This window comes from Corylus avellana, chromosome 1 (genome assembly GCF_965113065.1).
Source record: "Corylus avellana chromosome 1, dhCorAvel1.hap1.2, whole genome shotgun sequence".
Lineage (NCBI taxonomy): Eukaryota > Viridiplantae > Streptophyta > Magnoliopsida > Fagales > Betulaceae > Corylus > Corylus avellana.
This window is the reverse complement of record NC_142490.1, coordinates 26,463,366-26,486,909: the sequence shown is the minus strand read 5'-3', so window position 1 is coordinate 26,486,909 and position 23,544 is coordinate 26,463,366. Positions and strand designations below refer to the sequence as shown.

The 23,544-nt window shown below is 37.9% G+C and overlaps 1 protein-coding gene across 1 annotated transcript; it reads right to left on the bottom strand.

The window, feature by feature from the left end:
- Positions 1–686: 686 nt before the first annotated feature.
- On the bottom strand, positions 687–18,233 carry LOC132169582 (uncharacterized). Its single transcript, XM_088514676.1, has 5 exons — positions 16,179–18,233; positions 15,494–15,622; positions 15,034–15,225; positions 977–1,245; positions 687–861 (listed from the first exon to the last, which is right to left on the bottom strand). Exons 1-5 carry the CDS (start codon positions 18,231–18,233, stop codon positions 687–689), a joined length of 2,820 nt encoding a protein of 939 aa, XP_088370802.1.
- Between the last annotated feature and the right edge of the window lie 5,311 nt (positions 18,234–23,544).

Below are 23,544 nucleotides of genomic sequence, written 5' to 3'. Positions count from 1 at the left end.
AGGTATTGGAATCAGCCCTCACAAACTCATAGCAACAACTTTCCCGTTCATCAATATTTTCCTACGTTTCAAACAACACACTTGTTGTATGTTCTACTTTTGCAAAACAAATGTATCAAAACATCCAAAGTATCCGTTCTTTGTACAAATCACAAAGGATATCCGATTTAGTTCAAAACATCCAATGTATCCGTGCTTTGCACAAATCACAAGGGATATCCAAAGTAAACCAAAAGATCCGATGTATCCGTTGAACGAAAGACCATGGATATCCAATATATAAACAAATAAACCAAGCAATCAATTAAAAGGGGTCAATAATTAATTGAATAAAAATAGAACAATTGAAATTAAACTCATATAATCGAAAAAATATTGAATTACATTAAAATACTGTCGCTAATCATTTGTGAGACTTCATTCTCAACCTTAGTTGGGGTTTTAGCCTCTCATGATTACAAAAAGCTTAATGAGAAGATTTGAAATTAGAAAGACTAACAAACTTACAAAGGGGAACGAATTCAGGGCTACAAATGTGAAGAATACGTCAACGATACTTTGAATGGTGCCCCTTGGGCAGCTTCCCTCCGTTTCCCTAGAAAACTATGATATTTATATGCTAATTTTAGGGTTTCTGCGCTTCTAGGTCAGACGAGTGTGCTCAATCGCACACTAGGTGAGCTCGATCACACTCGTGCAGATGTCAGCTCTTCTGCGGCGTAGCGCATAGGCCCTACTTGCTTCGTGTTTGTGGGAGTGCGCTTGAGCGTGGGTGCCATGCGCTCGATCCCATTCCATAATTCCACTATTTCCCGCTTCTTTGCAATTTTCACATTAAGACCGCAATTTTCTCTCAACGACCTGCAAAACATAAAACACCAAAACTACAACAAACATCAGAAAATAATAAAGCTAAAGGCATAGCAAGTGTAAATTTAGGGGTCCAAATATGCAATATTTAGCACTCATCACCAACCTTGCAATTTCTTGAGTGTTGACCATGGTGGCATCCTTGAGTTCTTGAATGGCTTGGTTATTGACCATGGTGGAATTCTTAAGCTCTAGTATGCACTGGTTGACTGTTTGCCTGAACGCATTGAGTGCGTCTTCCAACGATAAGTGTGATTGTGGCATTTGAGCGGTGGATTGACCGGTTAGTTGCATGAAGGATTTGAGAGCGTCTTCCAACGAAGATTGTTGAGGAGAATAATTGCAAGGTGAAAGGGTAGAAGATTTGTTGTCGAACTGCAAATATTCAGGATGGTGCAGTTCATCAACTTGGGAAGCGTAATTTCCCATACCATGAGCTTGCCATGAGAAATCAAAATGGTTGCTTTAGTTTGTGGTGTAAAAATTAGAATTTGACTCAAACCTCGGGCTGGAGAAATTGGCGTTCATCTACTCATATGAAAGATTGGAAAATTGTCCCCATGATGGACAATTACCAGAACTATGATAAGGGTTGGAGCAGTATGAACATCGTCCATGCAGCCAAAAATTGTGAGGGTAGTTGGTAGGAGCTAGTGTTCTACGACTATAAGAAGCTTGTTGTACAAGAAAATTATTACAATCACCAAACAGAAAATTCATGCTTCACCCTCACTTTTTAGCATGCAAATATCCCACATAGAACAATAACCAAACGTTTTCCTCCAAAAATATTTTTTGACAACAATATTTTGCCGACAAGTCCCGTGATGGTATTGTGAGTTATAAATATTACTCGCAAGTGCACAAGTTGTGTGCAATATAGCTTTTGCAATTGCGAGGTTGAATCCACATGTAATTGTGTTTTGAAGAACAAAATATAACTAAACTAATTTTATCCTAACCTAGTTCCAAAAGATTTTTGATTTTGAAAATAAATAAACATAAACTAAAGAAAAATAACAATAATCAAAAGATAAAAATACTAAAATTGTGGAATCCACACTCACCAAGTCAGAACAACACATTCCATGTTCATCAATACCATTCGAAGTTCTCACAAACAAACTCCTATGTGTGTTTTATTATGCTTCACAAATGAATTAAATCATCTAATGTATCCATCTATTACCCAAATTACAAAAGATATCCGGATTAAACCAAATCATCAGTTGTATCCGTAAGATAAGTCACAAATAGATATCCAATTTTATTTGAAGTAATAAAGACCCAAACAAATAATTAAATGAAACTCTCCTAAATCATCACATGTATTCGGGAATCACAATAGATATCCAAGAGTAATATCAATAATTGAATTAAAGCAAAACAATTGAATCCTTAAAAACCCATAAATTCAGATGATATTGACTTACATGAAAGTGTGTTGTTCTTCATCGGTGATGCTTCATCCTTAACCTTAGTTGAGAATTTAGCTCTACATGATTATTAAAAATATAACTTAAACCTAAAAACTAAACTAAAAGAGAGAAAAACTATAGAAATTCGGACTTTGTCACCAGCCTCTTGTTTCTTGAGGCTTAGCCGTCTTTTTACAGGGGATTCTAGGGCTTAAAACCCTAAAAACGGCGCTAGAGCATATATGGTGGGCGAGTGCGCTCGAGCGCATGGCCAGTGCGCTCGATCTCACTCGGGCATGTGACTCTTCACATGCTCTATTTTTCACTTTAAACACGTTGTTTTCCCTCAGCAACCTACAAAATACTAAAAGCAAAGAACTAACACAAAACATTAGATTATGACACAGCCAAGGGATTAACAAATGTAAACTAAGGGGCCAAAATATGTAAGCAAAACCCAATCAGGTCCCGGTAGGGTCCTAATCAAGTCCTGAGCAAGTCTCAGGAAGGTCTCGACAGGTCTAGACAGGTCTCGGGTGGGTCCCAGGCAAGTCCGGTCAGGTCCCGAGCGAGTCGCAGTCAGGTCTCGGGCGGGTCCAGTTAGGTCTTAGTCAAGTCTTGAGCGAGTCCCGGTGAAGTCCCGAGAGGGTCTTGGGCAAGTCCTTACGAGGTCCTGGGCGGGTGCAGTCAAGTCCTGGACAAGTCCCGGTCAAGTCCTGGCGGGGGCCTGGGCGGGTCCGGGGACTGCTTTGTCTAGTTTTGGGCAAGTACGGTCAAGTCCTGACGGGGTCTCAAGCGGGTCCCGGTCAAGTCCGGGAGGGTTTTGTTTTGGTCCGATTCGATCCCGACGGGGTCCCGAACGGGTGCTGGGCGAGTCCCGAGCAGGTCCTAGTCAAGTCTCGTAGGGGTCCTGGGCGGGTCTTGGCAAGGTCCGTCGATTTCAGAATGAGACGCTCAAAGTCGGAAAATAGTTTACGGTTTTCAAAACCGTAAACTATTTTTCAAAAATTAAAGAATTTTCGGTCAAAAGGAAAATATTTTCCGTTGACCACTATTTTACGTCGCAGTAAACACCGTAAAATGAGAAAATCATTTTCTAGAAACCATTTTACGTCAAAAGAAACGGAGCCTAAGTGTTACAATTTTTTGTTTTTTAATTTTCTTGGAGTATATTTTTTCTCAAGCAAGAATAATACTCATCATAAGTTCAAATCCTGAGTAATGATATTCTTTATACTTATTTGACATTATAGTTAAAATATGCCATTTCAATTAATGTGAAGAGTTGCATTCCTCTTTCACCATATAAGACTTTCGTTCATGTCTGCACAATGGTTGCCCCTCCCCATTCATGGAAATTAACTTGGGCTTTGATACCAACTGATGCAGCGCGACTTAGTAGGCTGTAAAGAAGAACAGCACAAAAGAACAAATATATATATGTATTTTTAGATCTTGATATGATCAAACGATCTAAAAAATCTTCTCTATACGCTAGATACTTGTTGTGCCAAATACCCACCTAAATTAATAGGCAAATACACGGTACGTTTTACTCGCAAGTGCACAAGATCAAAACGATAGTATAGTAGGCAAATATGAGATCATTCCCACGAGGATTGGTAAATTATGCTTTAGAAATATGAATTGTCCAGAATTGAAAGATTAAATTGAAATAATAATACGAACAAGGGTTAGAGTTTTGATATCCACCACTAATCATGCTCAATTAAGATAAACAATACTGATATACTTAATGCTTGCCAACCTAAGGGCATTGTATCTACTTCTTATGCTATTGATCTCCCTAAGTAACGAATTAGGCATGGAATGTCCTCTAATTCTTTTCTTTCTCAAAGGATTTAGCATGGTATCTACTAAGTTATTCTTTAAGAAAGCATAAATCTATGGAAATTAACAAACACATGAAGCCTAGGGCATGGTATCTACTATCAGTTCTCCATGTTAATTAAACCAAGAACCCGTGAAGAGACTCTTTTGTCACTTTATTATGCCCAGGACTCGGTCATCCAAATTGACACAAATAACATAAATCCAAACACATGCATATGGTTGTCAAGCACCTTGATATGAGGAATTTGATTAAACAGGAATTAACCAAGTTAGATACTCAACTATAATTGCAGTAAATGCGCCAATATTGAAATCCTAAGGAGACATGATTGAGGCTTCAATCTAGCCCCTAACAAAGAGTTAGTTACACATAATTTAAATAAAAACAAAAAGAAGAAATCGAAAACACTTCTAGACTTGAGCCTCCAATTCTTATCTACAAGATTGTATATCTTTTCTAAAGCCATAGAGGTCTATTTATAGGCTTAGGAAAACCCTAGAAGCCCAGAAACCTAGTAGACTCGTAGGTCAAAGTCCTAGTTAGAATAGGACTTTGAAAACCTAAGTTTAAATGAAAAAGAGGTCTGGCCGCTCTAGTGTGCTCGATCGCAAAGTGGTGCGCTCGAGCGCATGGCTGCGCTCGATCCTGGCTGTGATGCGCTCGAGCCTGGCTGATTGTGCGATCGAGCGCTGATGCACTCAATCTTTGCCCTTGTGTGTTCGAGCCGCTGCGCTCAAGCCTAAACTTGCATGCGATCGATCCCAAGCTTCTAGCTTTTCCCAAAAATGCCTTTTATGATCGGAACTTTCTAGAAACGCTTCCTTTTCTTCAAACAACCAAAAAACTACGAGAAGCACAAAAATGAAACAAAACATCACATAATAACCAAACTAAGAGATTAACATATGTGAATTAAGGGGATAGAATATAAAATATTCAGCACTTATCAATACTCTCTAGGATTTGAAAGAAAATCATGAAGAAACTCAACTCTGAGCAATCTTATTGAAATTAACTCAAATAATATCAAAAGCTACGTTTCTAGCAGCTATAAGCATGTATTTATATCCCCCAAACCCTAACCCTGAAAATAAAAGGAAATTAAGTCGGTTTAGACAGTCTTGTTTGGGAAGACAACTCTTCCCAATTCTTCTCAATTTTTTTTTCCTATTTTTTCGGTTGATTTAACACCACTAACACTCAACTAACATCTCCTGACTTTAAAGCTCCTCTTCCTCAATTTTGTTGAATTCAGCAACTAGATCATCGAGCTATCCTTCCAACCTTCCAGTTGCTTCAGTGTTGGCCATAGTGGCATTTGTGATTTCTTGAATGGGTTGGTTGATTGTTTGCCTGAACTCACTGAGTGCGTCTTCCAATGATAATTCTGGTTGTGTTATGGGCCTTGTGAATTGGTTGGTTAGTTGCATGAATTCTTTGAGAGAGTCTTCTAGTGAAGATTGTAACGACCTAGATTTCGAAACTCTTATTTGAATAATATTAAATAGATTAAATAAATATAAATAAATTAGAACAATAATATGTGGATTAATGATATTAAATAACTATTTGGTGTTAAAGGTATATTATATTGATTGTTGACCTCTCTTTGTGTATCACTTTAATTCTCTAATTTAGCTTCACAAATATGTTTATGGGCATAATTAAACCCAATTTAGTAAATAAATTACTTATAATAGTGTTTGGTGAAGTTGGAAATCAATTTGAAGCTTTTCAGTTTTTAGCCTAAAAAGCAGTGTCTTAATTTTCATACTGTCTGATGAGATTAAAACTGCTAAGGAAAGATATCAAGGCTAGCCACCTTGGTTGAAAGCTTAAAGTCTTCTAGTATTGATGATTATCATGATAATCATTTAATAAGGCAAGTGGGCAAGTGGGAATGCATGTGGTTAGGGTATTATTGAATTGGAAACTTTGTACAGGACAAAAATAGACTCAGACAAACTCGGATGAAGTCTAACCAAATATAAAATGTTCGTCTCGGAGTCCACTATCTACGCTAGGTTCATTCTTTTGGTTAAATACATCTCAACCCTTGGATCAAAAGTGTGAAAATGAATCCTAGCCATTCATTCTCTTAGAAATAAAAGCCTAAGCTAATTCATTTTCACTTAAGCTTTTCATTCACAATCTTAGAACAGGTAAAATTGCTTGCTCCTCCTTCCATTTTCTTTCTTAGTTCTAAGCCAAATACCAAATGGCTTAAGATCTTTCTTGTAGTGTTCAAGTGTTCTTATTTTTCTAAACTAGCTACCTAGAGAAGATTTGGTAGAGTTTTTATTGGTAATTACCGGTGATGATCCATACTTGCAATCTACTGTAAGTATTCTTACCTACTGAGGGTGATATGGATATTCAATAATACATATTTTTGTAGCTTTATTTATAGTTTAATTTCAACTACTCACAACAACGGGCACTGTGTCCAATAATAATTGAGCTGATAAGATAGCCACCTTAAGAACAAGCTGGGTGGATTGCCGCTAGGAACTGTCAGTATCTCAGTGGATGGGGGTATATAACCATCTAACAGGGCTAATATATAACTAAGCTGGGGCGGTGTAGTCACCGGCACCAAACAGGTGAATCTCTAAAGTGTGAGGGGCATAACAAACGTAAGAGGGTTGAGAGCTCATGACGAGAGGTCTGAAGTAAGATGATCATAAAACACAAACTAATACGTCACTACGCTACCATTGCACTTTACTTTTATAAAATGTCTGGTCTTTTTATATAAATGATTCAATAATTATTTATATTATCGGGAATCATTTGACTCACTACTTCACAATATTGTAGTGCTTGCAAGAATGGACAATCAAGGTAATTCTGCAGTCGAGTTTGATGGTTCATTATTGAGATGTGCGTGATCTCATGTTGGTGAAGTTTTATCTAAAGTTTAGACAATCGGGTAGAATTGTATCAATGCCTTGTTCGGCATACTTTTGGGTATTGTGTAACAATCAATAGAATTTTAGTTGCATTGTTTTGTAATAATAAATTAGAAGCTCTGATTATTCAGTTGAATATTATGTCGTCTCTTTAAAAGTACCATTTCAGCACATTATATACAATTTTCCACTGTGAGATTATTTTGAAATCTCTAATGTTGCAGCATCATGCTTATGAATTTGATAGTACAAATATCAGGGCGTCACAAAGATTGTTGAGGAAGATAGTAGTAATGGAAGATGGATTATCGAACTGTGAATATTCAAAATGGTGCAGTTGATGAAATTTGGGAGCAAAATTTCCCGTAGCATGAGCTTGCCACGAGAAATCAGAATGGTTGCTCCAGTCTGGGTTTTAAAAAGTGGAGTTTGATTCAAACCCAGGACTGGAGAAATTGGTGTTCATCGGCTCATGTAAGAAATTAGAAAATTTTTCCCAGGATGGACAATTATCTCAACTATGATAAGGGTTGGAGCAGTATGAACATGGTCCACATGGATAGAAATGGTGAGGGTAGTTGGTACACTACACAAATTATGGTCATTAGCGGCAACTTTGAGTCGCCGCTAATGACCAAAAAGTTGCCACTATTTACAAATAGCGGCGACACATGGCCGCTATTTGGTGGTTGGTAGTAATTCGATGGTAATGCTAAATAGTGGCGACTTTCAAGACGGCCGCTAATGAAAACTCATTAGCGGCCACTCTAGGTTGCCGCTAATAATTTTTTTTTTACCGGAAAAAAAGGTTCAAAATGGTTCTACGGTCGCCGCTATTGGTATATCATTAGCGGCAACCGCCAAGTTGCCGCTAATTGTATGTCATTAGCGGCGACTCCAATCTCACCACTAATGATATAAGAAAATTAAAAAATAAAAAGTGAATAGCGGCCACATGGAGTTGCCGCTATTCCTCTATCATTAGTGGCAACATATAGTTGCCACTATTTCTCCATCATTACCAGCGACCTAGAGTTGTCGCTATTCGTCTGTCATTAGCGGCAACATAAAGTCACCGCTATTTCTCTATCATTAGCGGCAACTTAGTGGCTGCCACTATTGATATGTGAAAATTTAAAATAAAAACAAAATAGAAACGATCAATAGCGGTGACCCTATAGTTGCCTCTAATGATAAAAAAAAAAAAAAAATATATATATATATATATATATATATATATATATATATATATATATATATATATAGAAAAAGCATCTATATATATATATAACCAGATGATGACCAGCAGCCATTTTTCTATTGGTAGGCATTTTTTTTTTTGGGGGGGCTGATTATTTTATTTTTGTCCTTCATAGCTTATCAGAATGAGAGAACAATAGCTAAACATGATACACATGCAACTCTCACAGTATTCTCTGTTTTCAATTTATATCCAAGCATAAGATAGACATAAACAAATATACATTATAAAAAGAAACTATTCTTAAAATGATTTTAGTATAATATTCTTAAAACTCCACATGCATATGTAATCACAGCCTCAACCACTCTGTTGTTTCATCATGTATCCAATGTTCACATTGATTCAGTTGTTGTTAGAAGAACATTGCAACTAATTAGTCAATGGATGCTAAGACTACAGTACGACTAATTATAATGAAAGGAGAGAATAATTACAAGGAACTCCAGTACATGCTAGCATGGAATGTCTGGGGAAATAATTGAATGTTAGTTAGTTAGCATGATGGCTTTTGATCCAAGCCCTTAGCACGAACCTTTATCTCCTGGATAGGAGGGTTTTTCTAAAATGCAGATACCTCCTATACATAGACATCACAAGTAAGGTTGCAAGATCAATGGAGTATGCTTTCTTATAGTTTCCTACCCCATGCAAATAGTATGAATCCCTAGTGCTAATCAAAACAATGAGTCAATCGAAAGCTTGATATATACTTTGTGCAGGTTGGACATTGGAGATGGCAAAGAGGTTGATCTCAAAGATTGCCCAAGATCAAGGCTTCGGCAAGAATGCATTAAATATCTTGGACCAGTATGCTCCCGCTATTAACCACTCAATAGCAGTAAATTTATGTCGTCGCTAATAAGGCATATTTTTTATTTGCCTTTTCGTCAGGACCATTAGCAGCCGCTATTGACCCCTCATTAGCGGCAACTTTTTAAAGTCACCGCTGTTAGGCACTTAATAGCGGCAACTTTTTGTTGCCACTAATAAGGCTTATTAATTTTTTTTTTTCTTCACGACCATTAGCGGCAACTTCAAACGTTGCTGCTATTGACCACTCAATAGCGGCAACTTTGAGATCTCGCCGCTGTTAGGCTCATAATAGCGGCAATAGTTTGTTACCCCTGATTGTGTTTAATTAGCGGCAACGTGTGTCGCTGCTATTGAGTGCCCAACAATGGCGACTGTGTGATGTCGCCGCTGATAAGTGGTGAATAGCGGCAATAATGGTCGCCGCTATTGGTGTTGCTGCTAAATATCAATTACTTTGGTATTTAGTGTCTGCTATTAACGGCAACCTTTAAAAGTTGCCACTAATGACCCTTCATTAGTGGCAACATTTGGGTCGCCGCTAATAATTTGGTCGTTAATAACCAAATTTCTTGTAGTGGTAAGAGTGAATGTCCTACAACTAGGGGTAGCATCAAAATTACCAAATGGAGAATTCATGCTTACCCTCACTCTTTAAACAAAACACACTTCCATATGAAACATTAACCAAATTTTTGTTTTTTTGTTTTTTATGTTTTTTTTTTTTTTTTGGGATAATAGAATAAACAAAAATACAGAAAAGAAAAATAAAAACACAAAGCACAAAATGGACAAAAATAATTTGCAAAATTTGTTTTTTTTCCTTAGCTGCTTCTAGTCTGTTGAGGCTGATTCTGGAAGTGCGCTCGAGCTCAGGTGAATGCGATCAAGCGCAAGTGTGCAATGCGCTTGAGTGCAGGCGCGAGATGGGTCGAACGCAGGTGCGATCGCCTACTGCCAGTGTGTTCGAGTGTGAAACAAATAATAATAAAAATAAACGAAAATTGCAAAAAGAAATGAAACAAAAATCTACCTAAAGTAGTAGAAAAATAAAATCAATTTAAACAAAAATCAATTTTTACAAACAAAAAACTCCCCGACAATAGCGCCAAAAACTTGATGTGCAAATTAAAATTACTTGCAAGTGCACGAGTCGTGTGTAATACAGCTTATGCAAGTGCGAGGATGATCTATAGGGAATTGTAGTTGTGAAATTTAATTTCTATCTAAACTAATCCTATTTTAACCTAGTTCCGAATTTTGGGATTTTTGAATAAAGAAATAAACAAACATAAATTAAAAAAATGACAATAATCAAATGATAAACGACTAAGGTTTCAGAATTCACCTCACCAATCAAAGCACACTTCTCATGCTTAGTTCATACATCCGACAAGCGATTAGACCCAATGCATGTTCTATTACTTTTATAAAATCCTATTGAATCATTCAATGAATCTATCTCTATTACAAATCACAATGAATATCCAATTGAGATCAAATTATCCACTGTATCCGTTTGATATACAAATCACAATGGATATAAGTCTCAATCAAATTATTCGATGTATCCGTTGGATAAAACACAATGAATATCCAACATTTTCACGATTTATAAACAACAATCAATCATAATTTTGTCACACAATTGAATTGAAATGAACATACATTACATTAAACGACGGAATTGTATGAACAAATCATAAAAATATGCAAACAAAACAATGGTGAGGCTTCATCTTCAACCTTAGTTTAAGATTTAGCCTTTCATGACAAAATAAATCATAAAGAAACTGAAATACTTCATTGAAATTGACAAAGTTACAAAGGAATTGGAGTTCAAAGCTCCAAAAACCCAAAAAAGTCGAAAATTGATAAAGTACGGCTCCCCTGGCGCGTCTCCGTTCGTTTACAATGGAAAAATGTGATAAATTATTTTAGGGTTTCAGCATTGCTAGGTCGGTGAGTGCGCTCGATCGCAATCGTGCATCAAGTCTCCTGCGCTGCTCTACGAGTGCGATCGATCTCACTATATATGCGCTCGAGCGAAATACTATTCGGAATTAGCCAACTCTTGTGAATATGACTTTGTAGATATTTGAGTTAGCTTTCCAATGACATCAAGATCGCTTCAATCCGAGCTCTACAACTCTAGATATGCCTTTTTCATGGGACTCGTCGAGTGAGAATCATCGCTTGATTCAAATTTGTTGCCATTGCTCCCTAAAGTGTCTTAAGCCCCAAAATTAATGGAATGAGTTGCATTTTTCCCTTTAAATGAGCATTTTTTTCCCTTAGCAACCTACAAAATACTAAAACACCAAAACTAACAAAAAAATCAAAAAATAATAAAGTTAAAGGCTTAGCAAACATAAATTAAATGGCCCAAATATGCAATATTTGGCGCTCAATAGGTTGCGAATGGTCATGAAACCATTGGATCCAAAGCCCACACACACACCCATTTGACCATAAAGTTAACCTGTATAGTAACCCCATGGCCGTTATCCCGCACGTACCGGTATATCATGTCATACGATGTAATTAATCTTATCCGTCTTTTACATGCATGGTTTTACAAGTCTCACCATTATCTTGTTAAGTAGCATATTTTCACAGAAAGCACGTTTTCACAAAAAAAGAGTTCAAAGTAGTTCCAAATTGTATTTCATGAGAGTTGCAAAATATGCATGTTTGATATATATAAAATAGACGTGCATTGCGGGAAAAGTAACAACAAGCATCCAAGTGAGTTTGTACTCACTCGGGTTTTTTAATCCCTTCGAATATTCCCCCAAAAGTCATGGGCTCTCCAAATCTGTGGAAAACGTTCTATTAATCCCAAGTCCAACTAGAACAAACCCTAGACTCGAAAACAGGGATCATTGGGTGCTCGGCCAAAAAGGCCATTCCCTGATCCACCCTGGACCTAGGGACGAGCGTTCGTCCAGTGAGGTTCAGGCTGAACCTCCTTTGAACCAAATGCTCCCCGATCCTTCCTCTGACTAGTCCTAAAGCCAAAAAGGGTTTCTAACACTTCCTAGCTCAAAACAACGTCTCTAATCATAAAGAAATATGCTCAACAATAATGAGACGCTAACCTAAGCTCAAACTAAGTTTAAAGACAACAATCTAACTAGACGCTTAAAACTACCAACTAAGCTAACTATGAAAAGCATAACAACCTAACAAAACACAAGGGAAAGGCAGTGGTTACCTCAACAAGGCAAGCTCTCCACGAAGACCTCATTCTTCACCAAAAGCACACAAAACCTCACAACTCTTACAAAACTAATTTAGCATAGTTTCTCTAGGGCTCCAGGAGCTAAAATCATGCAAAGACTCGAATGGGGAGGGGGCTATTTATAGGGTGAAGAGACTGAGGGTAAAATGGAAAATTTTTGAAAAGGGGCGAGCGTTCATTTGTACTACAGGGTCGAGCGCTCGTGTACTATATACAACATGCCAAAAATGCTTTTCAAATGTTGCAAGGGAATCTTTGAAAAGGGGCGAGCGCTCGGTGTACTTTTGGGTCAAGTGCTCGTGTACTATTTACAGCTTTTGTTAGTGGTCCCAAAAAAGTCAGCGAGTGATTGGTGTGGTCCACACATGAGCGCTCGTGTACTATTCACTGATTGCTCAGTGTTCAGTAAAATGAGCATAACTTTTGCTACAGGTCTCGGAATTGTGCATGGGACCCCCTTCGAAAAGCACTTTCCGAGACAAATGTCATGATAACTATTCCAATATTTTTGAGTGCCTTCTTGGGATTCAAAAATCTAAGATCCCCTCTTAAAGCGGTGTTCCCAATGCTTTCTCGTCCTTTAGGAATTATTTCTTAACCTTCACACCGTAATTGACCCCATACTCATTGGACGGGACAAACCCCCGTTTGGACGGTCACTTAAAAATAACTGGAAATAAAATACGAAAACAACTGAAAACTAACTAAAAACTGAAACATAAAACAAGGCTGTTCGGACGGCTTGCGAACGGGATGCGAACGGATGTCTCGGGTTTTACTATGGTGACTTCTAGAAGAAGCCCGTTCGGATGGCTGGCGAGCGGCCTGCGAACAGAGGCTCTTTTGACCAAGTAAACATCAGAATTGGAAAACTCTTGTGAAACATGACTTTGTAGATCTTTGAGTTAGCTTTCCAACGCCGCAAAGCTTGCTCTAATCCGAGGTCTGAAACTCTAGACATGACATTTTTAGTAGAACTCGTCAGGTGCAAGTTTCCCCTTACATCATCGCTCTTCTTTATGGAATCCTTATCTTTCCGGTCTACAACATTCGGGGAGTGGTTTTGCATCCATTTTGCCTTAGTTCTTTGATTGACTCTTGATTTTGGGGAAAATTGTGCATAATTTTAGTTTTGTTTGTCTTTACAAACCCACTACGCAACTATGCATCAGTTGAAATTGGAGTGAAGGTGTGTTGCATCTACTACCCTAATACGATAATGTAAGCTTATTTTTCTGTATGTCGCTGAATTTGACATCTACCTATATAGGATCCTAGGCTTCTAATTCAAGGATAAGAATTGCTTTGTTTCCAAATAGACATTCTTGTTTACTAATGCTTTTTTTATTCATTCATTTTTAGAGCAACAATATTCTTAAATTTGCTGGACTGTGACAAAAGGTAATGGTGAAAAGACGGTTATGGTTAGCGGTTATTGGCTAAAACTGCTAAATTTAACCGTTATTTTACTAACCGCCTCTGCTAACCGTCTAAGCAGTTAACCGGTGGTTAGCGAGTTATTTAAACGGTTAGTGGTTAACCGTTTTTTAAAGGAAAAAATATTTTTTAAATAATTTTGCTTGACTCTGCTAGCCGAGCTCGCCTGCCCGGCAAGCCAAGTACTCGAAGCTTGGCTCTTGGCTAGCCTAGCTTGAATATTCGACTAAGGAAATATTTAGGGGATTAGGGAAGGACATGTACTTTATATAGATGAGTGAAGTTGGAAATGGTGGGTTTTTTTTCGATGTGGGACAAACAAGAGGCAATTGAAAACACATGTGGTTGTCCGTGTGGGACAAGGCCAAGAGGCAAATTGAAAAACTCACTCCCCATGCGTCACTATTCTTGGCTTCATGCCCAACTCATCTTTTTAAAAACTTAATATTACATTATTTAACATACAAACAATATATTTTTATTGTATATTAAATAAATTATATACAATTAATATATATTCACTAATGTTACTTAATATATATATATATATATATATATATGTTTTAAAAAGCAATTAGCGTTTAGTGATTTTAAAAACACCACTAACGGCTAACTGCCTAGTGGTTAGCGGATTTTACTAACCGCTTCCAAAAACTGTTAGCGGTTAGTGGTTATGGTGGTTAGTGGTAAGCGAGCGAAGGTGCTCCTCACTCCTACTTGTTGCCTTTCACCCCTAACAAAAGGTGGCTCTCTCATACTTTAGCAAATACATATCTTTAATTGGGAGAAAAATATCAGGGGTTGTGCGCCATGATAAACATAGCATCAGTTTTTGAAACAACAAATAAACATGTGCATTCAAGAGACAAATCACATACTTCTGTTTTGTATAGGGGAATGCGAAGTGTTCTCCTAGTATTAGGTGGGTATTATTTTTTTAAAAAGCAAAAAAGAAACTTGTTACACTGATCTCTTATTTCTCTCACCTTTTATAAAATAATATCCACCTAGAACCAAGAGAACACCTAGCATTTTTTTGTTATACACGTGTCACTCGCTCAGTTGGAAAATTTTAATGCAAGCCATTTTTTCAGCCATCCGATATTCTCCATCATTTAGTTAGGTATTTAAGTAGGTGAAAATGCTTGAGCTTTACAATGGGAATGACAAAAATCAATCCAATTAATAGTACCAAATTGAATATCATGGCTAGGTAAGTATACAATCTCAGACTGCTTAGAGAAGACGAGCGGCATACCCTCTGCTACATTCTTTGCAATGGCTCCATCCATCTTCTCTTCCTCTGTGTGTTGTTTTAGTGCATCAGTGCTTATTGGAATACCAATCTCTGGATCTGAATAATGTTCTGCATTTTCATGGTGGAGGGGAAGGTGCTCCTCACTCCTACTTGTTGCCTACAATACAGGAAGTGTAGATTATTAATACCATATTAATTCCCTAAAAGATTTTATAAAAAAGAAAGTTTAAAAAGAACAAAAAACCCAGCAATTAAAACCTTAATATCCTTGGCCTTTTTTGGATCTTTTTTCTTCTTTTTATCCTTTGATTTTCCCTTTGTAAACTAGATTTTCTAGATGTGCCTGCAACGTTAACAGAGAGATTTAATTACTACAAAAACATCAAGCCGTAGGCCAACAAGATGGCAAGAACATTCAACATAACCTGCATAAATGACTTGAGCAGGTGCACAATTATAGGCCGGTAGTCATAAGCAGATGCAACGCCAATTTTCAGCTCAGTCTGTCTCATGATAGCTTTTCTCACCAGGATCAAACCATCAAGTATGTGAAACTGCAAAACTGAACATGGTGAGACCAAGAAACAAGCTTGATGTCAACACCGAAGAAATTATACAACAATGAGGAACTCTGCTTTTTTTTTTTTTTTTTCCCATTTTCTACCATTAATTTATACTTTGGATCATCCATGGGAAGAGGATTCCATGCTCCAAATTTTATGAAATTGGGGCATTTGGATCACCATGGTCAAGGCAGTATTCAAAAGCAAAATATTTTTTCAGATGATAAATGATCAAGCCTATAATTACAAGTTTTACCCTATATCCAAAATTTATTTGAAAATCAACCAGCATGAGTTAAACCAAGTCCTCTTTACTGCAACAATTTCTCCAAGTCTGAAAGCACATTTGAGTCCAAAGGCTTGAATATGATATCTTAAATATTTGTAATCAAAAGGTCCAAAGCTTAGTCAACTGATTGAATACATAGAGAATTTGAATTAACACATGCACGTTTATCTGAAACTGCAATTCTATATTTGATTTCTGATATGAGAGAGCTCAGATAAGGATTTATTCAAGTTTTCCATCTATAAATTGGACACTCACCTCTTTACTCAACCCCAGTTTCAGGTTAAAGATTGTTTCTTTTATGAAAATTATGTCTGCTTGTCCTTGTTTCAGGATTCCCGAAATGCTTTTCAACTTCGACTTAGTGATTGTAAACTCAATGGTATCTGCCACGGCATCAACATGCCTCTGCAGCTTCGACAAGAGGGATGCGTGACTTTGTGGATCAGGCTCTGAACTTTGCTCCCTTTTCTTTTGTTCTTCATCACATATGCTCTCCAACTCCATAAGCACTTTCCAGCATAGCATACGAACGTGTTTTTTCCAACACATTTTTTGAAAATGGTTAAATTCCATTTTAAGAATCTTGAAAAGCTCCATTACTTGATTGTTTCTGGTTTCTCTCAGGCTTGCCCATGCCTGCAACCGCTCCCCAATGGCAGAACCCGTCAATAACCAAGTAACAAAAGCAACACCATCAGGCAGCTCAGCATTTTGACGAACATCAACAGTAGAAGTTACAGCAGTTCCATCATCAGCAATTGCATCTTGATATGTACTGGGAATTAGCTCTCCCCGCAACAATCTCTCATCCAAAAGGAGACAAGAGAAGTTACTGCTGAAAACTATCCTCTCTTTAACGCAAAATGCCTGTTCAGAATCTAAAACACTCTCCTCTGCAGTATAATACAAGCCACAAGAAGAAGCCAGCGTTTCTACGAATTCATGGACTGTGCAAAGCCGGGGAGCATCCAAAAAACATATACAGAGGAGTGTTTTGTCCAGTCCATGATTCTCAATTTGGGATTCTGGAATGTGAGTTTTCAGTTCTTCCAAGGCATATCTCATCAACTTCTGGAGGTGTCCCACTGAAAAGCATCTGTTTCTCAGAAACAATTGCAATAGTCCACGAATTCTCTCAAGGATCCCCCTGCGCTCACTATCCTCACACAATGGCCACTTCTGATTTTCATCAATTTCGATCAGAAAAACTTCAGGGTCACCTTCTTTATCAATTGGGTCACCAAATCTTGACTCGTTTTCCATTACCTTAACCGAGGCAAGGAGATCCACGGGCTTCCAAACACCATTTTCAATCACCTTAATCCACTCATCACCAATTTCTTTTGGTATATTAGCCTGCAATCTCTGTGACAGATTCTCCATATGCTTACCCTTAAGATGCTCCATGGTCAGTTCACAGTCTCCAAACCTCTCCCCGCAACAACAGCACACCCAGAAAATCCATTTTTTCTCCTCCTTAGCAAAGTCTACTGCTTCCTTCAAAACTGCCTTTGCCAACGTATTCTTACTAAAATGTGCTGTAAGCTCTTTGATACTCACTTTCAATAATCCCCACTTCATTTCAACACTCATAGCGTTCTTCCAATAAGTCATAACTCTCTCAAGCGAAGGCAACCCAAATGTCGAAAGATTTCTCTGCTGTAAGAACCTCGTCGCCACAATATCAGCCTCTACCTTCCTCACTCTCTCCATTACGTCCTTAATTTCCATGTTTAAATTCTCACTTCCAATATTCTTGCATTTCGCTATCAACTTCCTGAGTTCTTGTTTCACATTCTCTACTCGCAATTCTTGGCTCGAACCTTTGAACTCTTCTTCTGGGAAGAAGCTATCTTTAAGAGGGTCTACTGGGTCTTCTATAATCAAAGCGCGCTTGCATTCTTTTATTACTTCTTGGTAGCCATTCTTTCCGCCGAGTCCTACTAACACGTAGAGAACTTGGGCGTATAAAAGTGGTAAGGAGATTGAATTCGGGGAGAAAGCTAAAGCTTCCCTGGCCGAGTCAGCTGCGTATTTGAGGTGCTCCTGTTTTGTGTTAGAATCGCCAAGAAGAGAAGCGGTTTTGAAGTGAATGGCGGCGCGTGTGTGGTGGAGAATGGCAGAGTTGTACGGGTTGTCGTTGTTGTTTCTGCCGCTGTGGCGGGAAATTGAGTCTTTGATGAGTTTGAGCGCTTCGGTGTGGTTTCCACTCTGAAGGGAAGCGATGGCGCGCCCACATTCGAGCTTGATGGAAGAAGCATCAGACGGTGGAGGATTGGTGGAAGCAGAGGATCTGTTCTTTGGGGCCATTTTTTCTGTAGGTTTGGGGGGAATTTTCTAGTTTGAAGAGGGAAGAAGCAGAGAGCCTCTTTCCAAAAGAGCGAGATGGATGGGGCGGGAGGTGGGGGGTAAAGTTGGAACTTGGAAGAACTGATTTCTGATTTAGCGATTTTTTTTTTTTTATTGGTTTCTTTTATTTGAATACTTCTAGGGAAAATCTGTAATTAAAGTATTACAATTTTTCGTTTTATAATTTTCTTGGAGTATTTTTTTCTCAAGCAGGAATGATCTTCACCATGAGTCAATGTGATAATCATTTTACATTATGGGTTAAGTGAATCTGACGTGTTTTAAGTCATTTTCGAATGTCAGCCACTCAAAATACACCATTCAATTGATGTGAAGAGTTGGATTACTCTTTCACCATATAGAAGATTCTTAGGTTTTATGTTTGTTGAGGTCAGCCTTTTATTTTTCGGTTACAGTGGGTGGGTATATCACTTGCAGGTTATATTTACTTGGTAGATAGCATAAGAAGTTCGTATTGTGCAAGAAAAAAAACAAAAAATCGGCTGCGACACTGCCCTGACACCGACTTACCGACGGCTGGTAGGCGACAAACTTTTTTAATTTCCAACATTGTTGATTTGGTAGGCATAATAACGTTTAAAAAGTTGGTATTTTATTTCGACTAAGGGTGCGTTTGGGAGTGTGTTTTTTAAAAAATAATCTGCGATTTTAAACCAAATCGCAATTTTAAGGTGTTTGGGATTGTGATTTTAAAAACGCAAATTTTAAAATAGCAAAAAAATCTGAAATTTTCATAAGCTGATTAGATGGTGCTTATTTGAAAAAGTGCGAATTTAAAACAAAATCACGATTTCTATTAAAAAGATATTTGGCGCAATAATTACCTTTTTTAGAGCGGGAATGAAAAAAATACCAAGAATACCCACCTAAAATATATTAAAATTCTTCTTTTCTTTCTTTTTTTATTTCTTCATCATCTCTGTCTCGTTCATCGTTATTGGTAATTTGGTCATGAAACCGCAATTATATGCTAATATTATCCAAACATTCAATTGATAAAAAAAGTACTTTTTAGCATGTTTTACCAAACGCGCGTGTGATTTTAAAAAGTAGCGATTTTAAAAAAATAATTTTTAGAAACGCAATTTTTAAAATTACACTTATTGAAATCGCACTCCCAAACGGGCCCTAAAACTGAATTGACGCTATTGACACAACTAAAAAAAAGTATGATCCATTCGAAATCCTAAAGTCCAAATGTCCAGCCCTAAAAAAAATCCTAACTAATCAAACATTGAAATTGGGCTTAAAAAAAAAAGGCTAGGCCGAACAGCTAGGGGAAAGGCCTTTCCTCTTAAAAAATTGACAGGCCCGAGGCCATTTCGAACTCACCGACCATTACCGTCACCGACTTGGCGATGACGGTTTTATTCTTTGTTTGAAAAAAGTTAGTGAAAAGAGAAATAATTTTTTTAAAATAAAAGATTGGTTCTCAAATGATATGTCACAATCCCATAAGTTGGTAACACATTTTTCAAAATAATAAATCTCATTGGATGGTGATGGATGATTTGAGAACCAACTTTTAGTGAAGAAAAAAAGGAAAAAAAAAATAGAGACTAGTGAAAAATACCAACTTACATTTTTCAAAAGCCCCTACTATTACCTTTTTATCCAAGTCTCAGCCCTATAAAAAGTATGATGCCCCCAAACTCTAGATAGAATATTTCAAAATTTTCAAAAATTTGCATTATTCAATATAATGCAAATTTTAGAAATTTGCATTATTAAATATAATCCAACGAGAGCAACTAATAACCACCAACTCCATCACATAATATTGAACTAACAACTTGTCTTAAAACAATAACCGAACCAAAAATAAATAAAAAATATTAAATCATTCATTAATTACAATATCAACCTCAAATAACCGATACAATAATAAAACTCTTCAAGGAAAAATAAATAATCAAAGCAAATTTAAAACAACTTTTAGAATCCTCTGGACTTCTTGGAGTCTAGAGCGAGATGAATCCTATTTACCATTTAACTTTTAATTTATTTGTGATTTTAAAAGATACATTACAATTAGGAGGACACTAACAGAACACTAAAAAAACATCTAGCATTTTCCTTTGAAAAATGTTAAGGAGATAAAATGATTCACTTTAATAAGTAAAAAACGTTAATTGTGGGTGTGAAGTCGAGCCATTTCAAGAAACTTACCGTTTTACCTGTTTCAAAACATTAAATTTAATAAAAAGCTTGTAAACAAGTAACATCCATACAAATTATCGAATATATCTTTTTCTATTTTACTTAAATATTATTATTTTATTAGTTTTAAACCAATCAAAAAAGAGTAGGGCAAAAAATAAGCTTAAAAAATTATATAACTTCAGTTTTCTGGCTCTTGGAATGAGATCCTAATCATCTCTAGTTCACTTGAACTGGATAGGAGCCATTGCTTTAATAAACTCGAAGGCTTAAAAATAACCATGTCATCAAATTGTGATGGACCTGCTTCGCACCCAATTGTTCTCTTCTTCTCCACATAATACCCTCTTCCTCTCTCTTCCACCAAATGTGTTTGAGCAGTTTTCCGAATGATGATGTGGGAGGGGTCTTGTGAATAGCCTGATGCCTGAGGAATCAATTGACTACAGAAGGCAAAAAGAAAGGATCAAAGCTACCGGCATTGTCCGGCTGGGGATAGCTCTGATGCCTAATTTAGTCACAGTGTTTAAGAGAAATATAACTTCGAAGATTGATGGGTCAGATGATAACAAGCAGAGATATTCAGTTTTTGAGAGGTGGAAAAAGTAGTTACCAAAATCTGAGAGGGGACCCTCCTTTTATAGGCATCGGGTCTGTTCCTGTTGACCAGATACTGTAGACTTTACCGAGGATCCACGTGTCAAGTAATATATTGAATAAAAATGAATAAATATCACAGGCATATTCAATGTTCTGAAAGTAATATTTGATAGTCTGCTAAATGCTCGGTTAACCGAGTATTTGAACCGAGCGTTATATATATGCCTGGCTCAGGCAAATATAATTTTACCGAGTGTAAATATGGTGAACAATAAAATAGCCGAGCTTTAATGATGGGCCGTTAGATCATTTTACTGGGCCCAACATAGCTGACCCATGATCCAACAGTTACCCCCCAATTCCCTAATCTAACAGATTACAAAAATTTCGTACTTCTGAGAATGGGTTAGCTGTTTTTATAAGTTCGGTCTTTCTTTGGTAAAATAGATCGAATTGGGCTTTTAAATTCCAAATTTTTTAAATTTTGAATTTTCAAAAGATAATAATTGGAACGTTTTAATGATTTACCTCCGCCTTTTTGAGAGCCACGCGTTGAGTTTCTTGCGGTTAAAACTTACGGTAGCCACGTGTCAGTTCCTGCATGGAGAGTAAAAATAAAAAGCGCCTCTTGCTGAACCCTAGTTTCTAGGGCCTTAATTGTGCCGTTTCAGTTTTGCTTTCCGAAAACCTTTAAAAACTCCTCATCCCCTTCGCTTATTCTCCACTGTTACCCCACAGAAGCCATTGTTGTTCATTCTGAGCTTTTGTTGTTTTTCTCCCTATCACTTTCAAAACTGGCACTTCTTCATTTGAACCTTTCTGCTGAGTACTACTTTTCAAGAGTAGTATATTTCAGAACCTCGGTCGAGTCTGTTCCTTCGGCCAAGCCATTTATCCACCCAAACTGTCCCATACTCCATTACCTCAATTTCATTCTTCCTCTAATTGAACCCTTGGTCAACCGTCTTCGCTTGAGTATTGCCCATATTCTATTTCAACAAGGTCTTTCTTCCATCCCTCGTCCATTAGCCCCTTTTCACCGATACCTGATGAGTCGTAGAGTTGAAGATGTCCCTAGTGCATTGGGTGCTTTACACCCGGTCACATGGGAATCAAAACTGTCAGACCGCGATGAGCCCGAAATTCGCCAAATCTGACATCTCCCCGATTTGGTTCGACTGCGCTTTGATATCGACAGTGTTGGAGCAGTGGTGGACGTCGACAATAACGAAATTTGTGTCTACTTGGAGATGTTTTGGATAGGACTGAGGCTTCCCCTCCCGAGGATAGTTCGGGAGCTATTGAGTTATATTCGGATAGCTCCTCACCAATTGCTGCCGAATGGCTGGAGAATCTTCTTCACCTGTATGATCATTTGGCCGAAAATTCTCGAGGCAGATCACCCCCTAACTGTGGTGGAGTTTCTGAAGATTTACCGACTGACCAAGTGTCCCAGGACCGAGTTTTTATTTACTTTCCAGATTCGAAAGAAATTAAAGCTCCTCACCTTCAGGCCCACCTATACCAGTAACAAAGGGTGGAAAGATGAATTCTTTTTCGTTCAAGGTGATTGGGAGTTTTCACCTTCAGAGGTTATTCGAGATCCGAGTCTCCCTCGGGAAACCATCGCCCCATCAAACCGAGGTATAAACCGAGCTTCGCATTTTATTATTTTCCCTTTTTGCAGCAAAGCTAATCTTGACATCTGTTTTCAGGTCAACAAGAACCGAGTTTAACCAAAGAGGAGATGTAGCGTGTAAGGGACTTACTGAGGTATGCCGAGCTTCATCCATTGGAGATGGATTATGATGTTTTGATGACCGAGGAGAATAAGGCATTGTTCTTATGGACTCATGCACCTGCGAGGTTAGTGGAAGCTACTCCACCGAGAATACCACCTGCCGAGATGCCGAGAAGGTCAACTGCCGAGACTGCCGGCCCTCCAAAGAGAAAAGCCATCAGAGCTGAGGAGCCTTCTAAAGGAAAAGGCAAACGGAAAGCCGAAGATGCTTTTCCAAAAAAACCTTCGGCACCGATTACTGCAAGAGTTTCTCTGGTGATCTCCTACGAGCCTAAGGATCCTAACATTCCTTCTTACAGAAGAGTAAGAAGAAGGAAAAGACCACCAAGGGTAGCTCAAGCAGAGAAGAGTAAGAAGAAGGTAAAGACTACTGAGGGTAGCTCGCAGGCAGCAGGGCCAGTTCCCGACCTTGAGTCGGAAGGGGTGGCAGTACACTCGGATGTTTTACACGAAGAAACAAGAGGTGGTGTAGCAAGTGACCTGGGAGCCCCTGGAAAGAGACCTGCCCCTAGGGTAGAAGCACCTACTCCTGACATTAGAGCATACTCGGAGGTTCTTGGCGGGGTCAGGGAGTTCCTGAGTAAAAGAGATAAGTCAGCTTAGGATGCCCTTCTCGCAGAACGGCCTCCCCTATCATCTTCTCACACACCTGTTAGGACTGAAGTTTCTGCTCATGAAGTTTTAGAAGTC